This window comes from Camellia sinensis, chromosome 4 (genome assembly GCF_055761805.1).
Source record: "Camellia sinensis isolate YWXY chromosome 4, ASM5576180v1, whole genome shotgun sequence".
Taxonomy (NCBI): domain Eukaryota; kingdom Viridiplantae; phylum Streptophyta; class Magnoliopsida; order Ericales; family Theaceae; genus Camellia; species Camellia sinensis.
In genome coordinates, this window is record NC_138964.1 from 190,113,656 (window position 1) to 190,125,165 (window position 11,510).

Below are 11,510 nucleotides of genomic sequence, written 5' to 3' on the forward strand. Positions count from 1 at the left end.
GTGCATTTTTTTCTTTGTAGCCAAACTTGGCCTAAGTATACTTGACTGAGAACTTTTTTTTACAAAATTACTGCTAGGCTACTCCACCAATACATACATCAATAGTAATTAGGTTATTATTATATAAAATCTTATGTACCTCCTTCCTCTTCTAAAAGTTTAAAATTAAATCACTTAATGTACTCGTTTTTAACCAATCACAATAAATATCTAATATTTGAATGGAAAGTGACTGAGACCCTCTCCAATCATCACCCCCACCACCTTCACACACATGTGGAGGCTAGTGATTGGAGGAAAAAGAAAAAAAAAAAATTGATCAATTAGAGAAGGAGAGAAGGTCGTGGGGTGCTCTCCTTATGGGTCCAGGTCATTTTCCTATTTGAATTCAAGAAGATAATAGTCAAGGTAAATTAATTAATCAATAAATTTCAAATCATGAAAGAAATATGATTAAATTCATATAAAAAATTCATTGAGCTAATTACAAAGAGGCAAGAATAATTAATCAGTTAAATCACAACTTAAGAAAACATATTCAAATCATATATTTAATTATTATAAAGCATTAGATTTCATTTTTAACCTTAATTATTAATTTAGTTACACAACATTAAGAAAACAATCAAAGCAATAAAAATATTAACCATTAAAATAAAACTTACAAGAAACTTGAATACTCGGTCTTCCATTTCCTCTTCCCCAAAAGTGACTTTATAATTGTTTGTTATAGCTTTTAAAAGTGATTATAGTTTATTTTGATTTACGAGTCTGTGTCAAATTATTTAGTATAATTTATTAAACAAAAATAACTTAAATAAATTAATAAAAATTAATTATTTTAAAACTAAAATAAAAATACTTTTAACCTCTATTTTTCAATTTAAAAAAACTCTACCAAAGTCTTTCTCTTCCCCAAAAGTTCTCCCCTAATAGATGTTAAATATGCTTATACCTAATAACAATAAAATTCAATTTATAAATAAATAAAATATATTACGGCAAAAGTGGTGAAGTTTGGTTGCTGGAGATGCCTAAGAATAATCTGGTGCTTTGCGAGTGAGCGTGGTAAATGTTCTAAATATAATTAACCCAAAAAAAAAAAAAAAGGTTACTGCTAGACTACTCCGTCATCACATACATCAACAGTAATTAGGTTATTATTATATAAAACTCCACAGTCCAACACTGGGATTTTTGGGTGATTAGTCTAATCCAATCCAATCCAATCCAATCCAAACCACAATTCACATAATTATCCATTGCAGGTCGAAGAATTGAGAGTTGATTTCGATGGGGAAAGGCGGTGGATGTGTTCCCAGCAAGAAGAAACCCTCGTCGATCTCCGCCGAAGTCGCTCCGGCCAATGCCCCTCTCTCCATCGACTCCGCCGCCGCAGCATTGCCGTCCACCACCACCACATCTTCACAATCGATCTCCAAACTCAAGATTTTCATTGTCTTCTATTCGATGTACGGTCACGTTGAAGGTCTGGCTCGGAGGCTGAAGAGAGGGGTGGACGGCGTCGATGGAGTGGAGGCGGTGCTGTTCCGAGTCCCCGAGACTCTGCCTCCGGATGTTCTGGAGCAAATGAGAGCGCCGCCGAAGGACGATGACATTCCGGAGATTTCTTCGGCGGCGGAGTTGGTGGCGGCCGACGGGGTTTTGTTCGGCTTTCCGACGAGGTATGGGTGTATGGCCGCGCAGATGAAGGCGTTTTTTGATTCAACGGGGCAGTTGTGGAAGGAGCAGAAGCTTGCTGGGAAGCCCGCGGGCTTCTTTGTCAGTACCGGGACTCAAGGAGGGGGCCAAGAAACCACTGCGTAAGCTCTGCTTCTCTCTCTCTCTCTCTCTGCATTGTTTTGTTTTCCCTAAGCTTTTGATTTGTTTTGGGTTCATTTGAGTGCAAGTTATCTACGTTGGTATGTTATTCATAAGATTTTAAACAAATTTCAGTAAAAGTTTTATTAGATTTGCAATAATTCTATGGAAAAACTCAGACTTGAAGTATAAAATTGAGTAAAACCATCAGTGATTGCAGAGTTGTAAACATTTGAGTCTCCCTTGATTTGGGTAAAACTCAATTTGATATAAGTGCGAGTCAAGAAGTGGAGAGGCTTTTGATTTTTACGCAAATCCAAATTTGATTTAGGTTTAAGTCAAGGGTTGGAGATGTCTTTATAAATCCATTAGTACTTGTGTTGCTATTGTTGTATCTATGATTAAAATGGTACCTCGATAGAATGCCTACATTTTATGAAAGAAACATAGGGGTTTCACTGGAGTAATTGTTAGTTGTATTGTACCACAATGTTGGAACGGTTTCCTTGTTTCATGTAACTATTCTCTAATATAGGGTTACCTTTCGGCCTTGGATGCTGCATGGATTTGTTATGATCTTACTCTTCCTGTACATAAATTTAATTAAAGCTTTATCATAAGTAATGGGCTGCTGTATTGTTGTGGATTTGGCGATAACCTATGTCCATCTACCATTTGTACTATTTTTGCATTTCTACCAACTTCTTATGCGTGGCTGCTATAGCTTGATCTATTACTTGGTTGGACAAAGTATATCCATTTTAGACGCCTCAAACAAAGTTTATGACCCCCCCCCCCCCCCCCCACCACGGCAAGAAGACTTTTGATCCCAACAAATAGTGCGTGGTATTGTTTAAAGTTTTAAATTATGTTAATTTGTGGATGCATGCTGCTGGATTTGATTTATTCTTTATATATTAGGTAATGGTCCAGTGTATTATTCTGGTAAATTTTAGTTTGATGGACATGGTTTGTAGAATGGGTCCACACGTCATATTATGGGTCAAGCTATGTTTCTTAGATATTTTATATATTTTTTCTTTGGTCTACAATGTTCCAATTAGTCCAAGTTTCTTAACTTCTTAATTTTGTGTTGTTGTCTATAAATTTCTATGTATATTTAATGGAGTTGGGTTGTAGAGAATTTGTGATTTTGTGTGTGGTTTTGCTTAAAGTTGACAAGGGTAAGTGCTTCTCTCTCTCTCTCTCTCTCTCTCTCTCTCTCTGCATGAAATGACAAGTTACTGTTTTTCATTATTGTTCACAACCCCATGACAGCCCAAAACCCTCCCCCAATCTAGCCCTAATGAAACCTAATCAAACCTACTTGCTTTCAAATTAAAAATTATAATGACTAAAAACGTCACGTTGTCAAAATTTTTACTGTCTTCATAAAAGGACCTCTCATAAAATTGTTTTTGACAACGCACCAATTATACCCATAATTTTGTGATGCGAGTGGATATGTGCTATTTGAATGGTATGTGATTTTCTCTAATCAACCAAATTCATGAAAGAATATTCATGTTGATGATTGAGCTCAAATACATCTATTTTTTGCTTTTTGCTTTTTTTGGTTAAGTAGCTCAAGTAAATCTACTATTAACAAGATAAAAAAATTGGGAACAATAGGAGAGTCACAGACATGGTCCATTTTTGTGCAATGAAGGTCAATGACATCTCCATCAAAAGTGACATTCATTTGTTCAAAATCAGTTGCTAATGATCTCAACACTACCAAAATGGCACTATTTAACTTTGTTGTATATCCTATACTCTCGTAACTTCTTAAGGTTTTAAAACTTAATCTTTCTGATCGTAATTTGTTTTAACCATGTGATGCATGGTACAAATTTAGTTGTTATACTTAAATTTTAGATGCCCAATAGAATTTTATCGAGTAATTTATATTCTTGTCAGAAAATAACTAAGTGAGCTCACTTTGCCCTAGTGACACAAGGAAGAAAGGTTACACGTTATGGAGGATCCATTTAATCTTTTAGCTTTAGATTCATGGATGATCCAACCTACACAGGATTAGGAATGAATGTGCAAATTTGGTTATTTCTTTAGAACAAGCATGGTGTGATCCTACCTACATAAAAGCTATGTTTATTGACAATTTTAGAGAAAAATGTTTGTGCTTCAGGTACAGGAAGTCAAAGGAACAAGATCTACTTAATTAGGTGTTGTCCTACTGGTCGTTCGATGTAAATCAAACATTTAATATGGCATGTGTAAAAGGCCTTAGCTTCTTCTTTTTTCTTTTTTCCTTAGTTCCTTTTCTCCCTTCTTTTACTTTGATGTCATTAAGGCTTCGTTTGGGGACTAAGGGCTGGTTTGGCATCATCAAAAAAATTCAAAAAGTCACTAAAAAAGCAAAAAAGTTCATACTATTTACCTCTTTTTTGGTGGGAAATCTGTCAATTGAAAAAAAAAAAAAAAAGAGAGCAAAACGGCGCTGCACAAAACTGTGCAGCCACACATCCCAAGTGGTTTGAAAACGTGGCACACTTGTAGCCACACATGCCATTAAAAAAAAAATTGAAAAGAGACAGAAAGTGTACTGCGCAGTACTGTTGATTGTGTCAGCAAGGATAATTTTGTAATTTTACAATTTTATACAATATTTTAATACACATTTTTCGTAAAAAGTCAAAAAGTTAACCCAAAACATCCGTATTTTTTTCCTTTACTTTTTAGTCCAAAAAGACAAAAAGTGCACTTATTTAAGACACCCCAAACAACCCCTAAGTATTTTAGTAAAAAAGTTAAAAAGTCACTATAAGTTATCAAATCACTCTCTCTATTTTTCTGCACATATTTTCGTAAAAAGCAAAAAAGTTACTAATATAATATGTTTCCAAATGAGGCCTTAGAAGCAAGAAAACCAGCATACATTGCAAGTATACAAGAAAAGACAACCCTTGTATATAAAATTTTCCAGAAAGCCTCTATTAACATGTCTAAACAAAAAAGAAATTCCTCCATGAAAATAAAATAGGAAGCTCAAAATCACTCCCATCAAAGCACTTCTCTTCTTCTCTCTTTAAATTTACCACATGAGAGACACAAAGGGAAACATCCCCAAGTTTTCTTCACACTCTTTAGGCATGATCTCTATGTCGTCTAGCAAATTATTCACTATTTATGTGAGGCATCGCCCAAGCTAGGAAGCATGGATACAGATACAGATACAACAATACGACAAAACCTAAAAAAATAAAATACAGATACGGTTAGGATACCAAACCAAACCAAGCCTTAAGTCCCATCAAATGGGGTCGGCTACATGAATCCTTCTTCTCTACGCGGCCCTATCAAAAGTCATTTCATTAGTCAAATTAAGTAGATTCATATCTCTATTCAAAACGCTAGTCAACGTTAATCTAGGCTTATCTCGTCCCCTAACACTTTCATCTACCGTTACAGTATCGCATCTCTTCACTACTGCCCCTGTTGGTCTCTGTTGAATATGACTAAACCATCTCAAACGATTCTCTCTCAACTTATCTTCTATCGGTGCTACTCCTACCCATTCCCGAATACACTCATTCCTAATCCTGTCTTGTCTAGTCTTACCACACATCCACCTTAGCATCCTCATCTCAGTCACACTCATCTTATCTACATGTTGTTTCTTGGTTGCCCAACACTCCGTCCCATACAACATAGTTGGTCTAACAGCCGTTCTATAAAAATTACCTTTTAGTCTAATGGGTATTCGTTTATCGCACAATACTCCAGACGCACTTTTTCACTTAAAAAAAATATTTTAAAAAAAATTTTAGTAGTGACATAAGCTTAAGAATATTGGGAAACCATACTATAATTTTATAATGCAAAATACTAATATTTAAGAATTATGTATTAATTCAAGTCAATAGTTAGTTTACTTTTTTAATTTTCAAGCTTGCAAATATTTCATTTCGATATCAAGTTTAATATGTTTATAATACTATAATAGAACAATCTACAACTTGTCTCTGCGTTTTTCCGTTTTGCACTAGTCAAAAATATTGAATGTAAGTTTCCTTGCTTATTTATTTATTAATGATATTTAATTTTACTATTGTTATATTTTCTTGTTAATCCTTACTTTCGATGTAGTTATAGGGGACATGCATGATACAATAAGGATACGTTAATTTGACAAATTCTTTTAGTTGAACTCTTATCAAAGAACTAAGCAAAGTATTGGAAAAATATTCTTATATTTATCCTCACACTGTATTATGTAATAATGCTATGCAAAAAATGCTATAATTCTAATTTCATAAAAAAGTGATATGTGACTTGGAGTATCTAATACTTCAAAATTAATATTTGATATGTATCCATGAGTATCCAAAGAGTATCAGTATTCGATACAAATACGATATGGATTCATATCTATCTTACAATACAAAAGTGTGGATAGTAGGTAGTTGAGTGAGCTGGTTGTGAAGCCATATGGAAAATGATGACCACCAGAGGTTGAAACTACCCACAAAAAACAATTGACTTATAGTCTCCTCTGCCTTTCTGCATATACAACACTTCTCCATCATAGTTTTTCCCTGCCTTCACAAATTGTCAATTGTCAAATAGTCTCTCAGGGAGCTGGTAGAAAAAGGCAATATCAACTTGGTCTTTGTATGCCAAACATTCCTTCAAGGAAGGCCTGACAATTTTGATACTGCAATCTTTGTGAACCTTGTCATGTATAATGAGTATTTTGAAAAGCAATCATACAAGTTAAAAAACAAAAAAGGGTTGTAAGAAAAATCGGTGAAACCGGACCTGCTGCTTGAGACCAACCAAAATTTCAATTTTCAGTCGATTTTTCACAAGGGACGGTCTATTTCGGGCTTGAAACATTTTACACCTATGTTGACCAACTGATTCTAATATCATATTTAAATGCTTTTTATCTTATGATTTTTTTTATCATTATTAGAAGATAAGTGACGAATACTACATGTTTTGCAATAAAGATTTAAGGTGCGAGGCATTTATATAGCAGTTCCCACTCTGTCTTCATTTATTCCTAATGTTGAATTCTACCAGTTTCCATAAAACCCTTAAAATCTCCTGTGAATCCCTCATCTACACTAGCATGTAGTCAATTCTGATTCCTTAACCGACAAAAATGAAGTGTTCGGTTGGTATGAAATTACACCCCTACACAAGATACCTAAGCAAGCAGCAATAGAGACAAAATGAGAATTTGGATTTAGAGATAACTTTTGTGAAAATATTGAAAATTTTAAGCATGCACCAGAAATGGTGGAGCACCAGGCTTGTGCCGTACAACATATGGTTCAAGTTTTGGCCTTGATTAATGTTGGGAAGGTTGGGAAGGCTTGGTATTGTTGTCTCATCTTCATGTGGATTGAGATTCAAAAGTAAGCTACAGAAAGGACCTGGCAAAATTTTTAAAAATCATCGAAAGATAGGGGACAATAAAGGAATATCAAAATGGAGCCATATAATTTGATAAAGGGTCTTGCTAATGACAGCCCTAAGGGCTTAGGGCTGTTGATAAGTACCACAGAATGTCAAAATACTTATAATTCCAATACACATTTTACATATCCCAAAACACTTTTACATATTTTTGCTCCTTTACGTATTTCAGTATACTTTATACACATTTTCCAACACTAACAACAACCCTTAGGGTTGTTTTTAGCATTTCCCTTCGATAAAATGCATTGTGTAAAATGTATAACATAGTCTAAAAGATAACCATGTGTTACTTTGATATGCATTATTAGGCCTTTTTCCTAATATTTTTAGTTTTTGGGAATAGTGGTGATCTAACATGGTAAACATTGATCAGGCTAGGTGAGGCTTAGGTTCAAGTTTCTCAATTTGCCTTTGTTTCCTCATTTGCATTATGTTTCTCAATATGTTTGGATGTTTTCATCTTCATGTACAAAATGGGGTTGCACGTGGTGAGGGAGGACGGTGGAGAGATTACTATGCATTGTTGGGTTCAGTATACTTTATACACATTTTCCAACACTAACAACAGCCCTTAGGGTTGTTTTTAGCATTTCCCTTCGATAAAATGCATTGTGTAAAATGTATAACATAGTCTAAAAGATAACCATGTGGTACTTTGATATGCATTGGTAGGCCTTTTTCCTAATAATTTTAGTTTTTGGGGAATAGTGGTGATCTAACATGGTAACATTGATCAGGCTAGGTGAGGCTTAGGTTCAAGTTTCTCAATTTGCATTTGTTTCCTCATTTGCATTATGTTTCTCAATATGTTTGGATGTTTTCATCTTCTTGTACAAAATGGGGTTGCACGTGGTGAGGGAGGACGGTGGAGGGATTACTATGCATTGTTGGGCCCCTTTCTAGACAGCTGAAGTTTTTAGTACTAGGGGTAATCTAGCATGGTATCATAGGTCAGGATAGGAGAGGTTTTGGTTCAAGTCTATCTCCGTTTGCATTCTGTTGGATATTTGCATCTTCATGGATAAGACAGGATTGCTTGCAAGAGAGGGGGTGTGGAGAGCTATGCATTGTTGGGTCCCTTTCCTTAACAGATTAAACTTTTTGAGACTAGTGGAGATCTGACAATGACACACGAAGACTGGATGAAAGGAACTTGAATAAATAATTTTTTCATCTGCAATGAAAGCAATCGATGGATTAGAATCGAAAAGTGGTGTATATTAAAGTTGCTGTTAAAATAAGAAAATAAGAGGACAGTCAAAAAGAATGCAGGATATGGTACCCGCCTTAAACAGAAGTAAGTGACAAAAAAGTTTGCTTAGCTGATTCTAATTTATTGGATGGTTTTATTGAGATAAAGTAAGGCTTCAAATTATTGGTGTTTCAAATTTTAAAGATAGATAATTCATAATGTGGGAGGCTCGAGGGAGTTTTAAAATAAAAAAATCTTTTTTTCCTTCTTTTCCCCTTCTTTGGTTGATGTTACTGAGACATTATGTTAATCACGCCCCCTTTATATGAGAAGCTGTTTAATGAATTTAGTAAGCTCAAATTCCAAATTTAGTAATAAAATTTATCTAAGCTTTATCTGAATTTCTCCGACTGTTATCTAAGCTCAAATTCCAAATTTAGTATTAAAATTTATCTAAGCTTTATCTGAATTTCTCCGACTGTTATCTGAATTTCTCCAACTGTTTTTCCCTTGGGATTTCATATTTATACATTCAGTACCAGTCAGTCAAGGCATTCACTATCTAGAAAAATATGATGTGGCCTCTTTTCTCAGGCATCCACAGTGTTGAGTTTTCACAGGCATTTTGTTTAGAAATCATAATGCCAATTATAACTTGCTTTTATTGGACTAAATTTTCAATAATTTCTAAGATAAGCTCAAGATGATAAATTTCTCACATCAAATGATGGAAACTCTGTGTCACCTAAGAATCACTAATTGCGGCAAGTACAAATAACTCATTGCTATTTTAAAGAGTTGCCAGTATCATAAATTGCAGCGATCACATCCAATTCTCTGCTATATATGATATCATGCTTATTAAAGATTCATTATTGGGAGTTCACTATGATGGTTTTGCTGGTGACCCATCCTTTATGCTATCATTTTTTCCCCTCTTCTGATTCTTCTTGTTTTGATTTCATTTTAGTCGTATATTCTTTTAAAAATTCTTCGCATTTATGTATCGCAAGTGCATTTCTGTGGAATTGATCTATTTCCATATTTTTAATATGATTGATTGAAGTGGAGGATAAGTTGAGACTGTTCTATATTTGTGTTAATTACTTTCCTAGAAAACAAGTCTCGAGTATTGGTGGTTGTCACTCAACTATTTCCTTGCTCTTGTTGTAGCTGGACAGCAATCACCCAGTTAGCTCACCATGGAATGCTCTTTGTTCCTATCGGTTATACCTTCGGAGCTGGTATGTTCAAGATGGATTCCATTCGAGGTGGGTCCCCATATGGTGCTGGGGTTTTTGCCGGTGATGGCACAAGAGAACCAACTGAAACAGAGCTGGCACTTGCAGAGCATCAGGGCAAGTATATGGCTGCTGTAGTCAAGAGGCTAGCTCGGACTTGATTATGATGTGTTCCCAGATTTCAGTTTTATCTATCCGTCCAAACACACTTGTGATTCTTTTTTCTTCGATTAATCCAAATGTGTTTGTGTTGAGATTGATCATGGCATTTCACCTATTGTGATTGTGGATGATAATCCTCCTGCCTTCTTGTGGTGTCAATGTTATTCTTTTGTGCATCTTTATTTGTTCTGTGCCCTTTTTTTTCCAAAAAGCTGTACATGGTTTTGTTATTTTTGTGTCTGACTGTACTGTTAATAATAAATGATTCAATGTCGTGTGCTTTTTTTGTGTATATCATTCTGATGAACTTGTACTCCATTTATGATTTGATATGAGTGTCTCCTTCGATCCTCAAATTGTTGTGATAATAGTAAGAAGAATATTGCAGACATGAACATGTTCATTGTGTTTTTCAACAGCACAACATTCTGTGCACAAATTTGTGAAAAAATTGTAACTGCAGTAATGTTGATAGCTGTGATTGTCATTAGAAGCAAAAGTTTTTAGACAAATGTGAATCTCACATATATATATTTATATATAAACTGTAATTGTTATTAGAGGCAAAAGTCATGACAATGTTTGAAATATATTGCAGTGCAGGGAATCTATACAAATTAACAGTTTCATTGAAAACTTATAAACTGAAATTCGTTGAAAGTTTTCGATTCGAGTCTCAACTGATAATTGTCAAGCCACTGTACACTCTCTAGAGCTCTACCTTTATGTAGGTAGCTTGCTCAATCTTTTCGTAATACAGTCTTAATCAGCTTCCACATTCGTTTCTTAATAGCCCGTCAAATTCTGCTTTTTCAAGGTCTCTGTTGGTATGATCCAAAAAAAGAAGAAGTCCCTGTTGGCACTGCCATCAATGATTTTATTTTACCTGTACATAGGAAGTCCCATTTTATAAGAAAAGTGCTCTTATGTGGATTATCCAAGAAAAATTAAAAAGCCTTGTGAATTTCATTAACATATCTAATGACCTCTCTAAAGTATCCTTGGGTTGGGGGTTAGTCTCACGATTAAAAACAGACAAAAATAAAAAAATAAAAATCGTACTTCTTGTTGTGAAATATTTAGATAACCATCAAAAGAGATATAATTGAAATTTTAATGAGTTTTGGGTCAAAGTAGAAATAGAGAAAAGTTGGGAAGCGTGGTATGTTATGTGATAAATCACATGGTGTGGTGTGATAAATAGTGGGTCATAGTGAAGGTTTTATCACCTATTTATAGGTGAGTTTGCATGATAATGAAAATATAATACTTTTGACCTTTCAAATTTGGCAAAAAAAATAGTGGCCAAGCAATTGCGCCATAGAATTGAAATTAGAAGTTTTGATTTTGTCCTCTAGATTATGTTTGATCCAATCTGCCATGAACTTCAATTCCTCTTTGGATCCGTTGATATTTCTGGCCAAAATTCCACGCCTAAAGTTGCCTAGTCAAATTCCATAAGATGGGGATTTAATCAAAACTCTCTCATAATAAAATTTTAATATATTAAAGATAAATATAAAAAAAAAATTTGAAAAGTCCAACACATATCACTATTACCAAAATATACTTAGTGAGTAATTCAATATTTTAAATTTTAAAATAATATAACTTTTGATCTAGATGTCAATTTTTAATAAAAT

The 11,510-nt window shown here is 34.3% G+C and overlaps 1 protein-coding gene across 1 annotated transcript; it reads left to right on the forward strand.

Moving 5' to 3' along the window:
* The first annotated feature begins 995 nt into the window (after positions 1 to 995).
* Positions 996 to 10,156, forward strand: LOC114307914 (putative NAD(P)H dehydrogenase (quinone) FQR1-like 2). Its single transcript, XM_028253356.2, has 2 exons — positions 996 to 1,823; positions 9,638 to 10,156. Exons 1-2 carry the CDS (start codon positions 1,294 to 1,296, stop codon positions 9,864 to 9,866), a joined length of 759 nt encoding a protein of 252 aa, XP_028109157.1. The 5' UTR covers positions 996 to 1,293; the 3' UTR covers positions 9,867 to 10,156.
* The last annotated feature ends 1,354 nt before the right edge of the window (positions 10,157 to 11,510 follow it).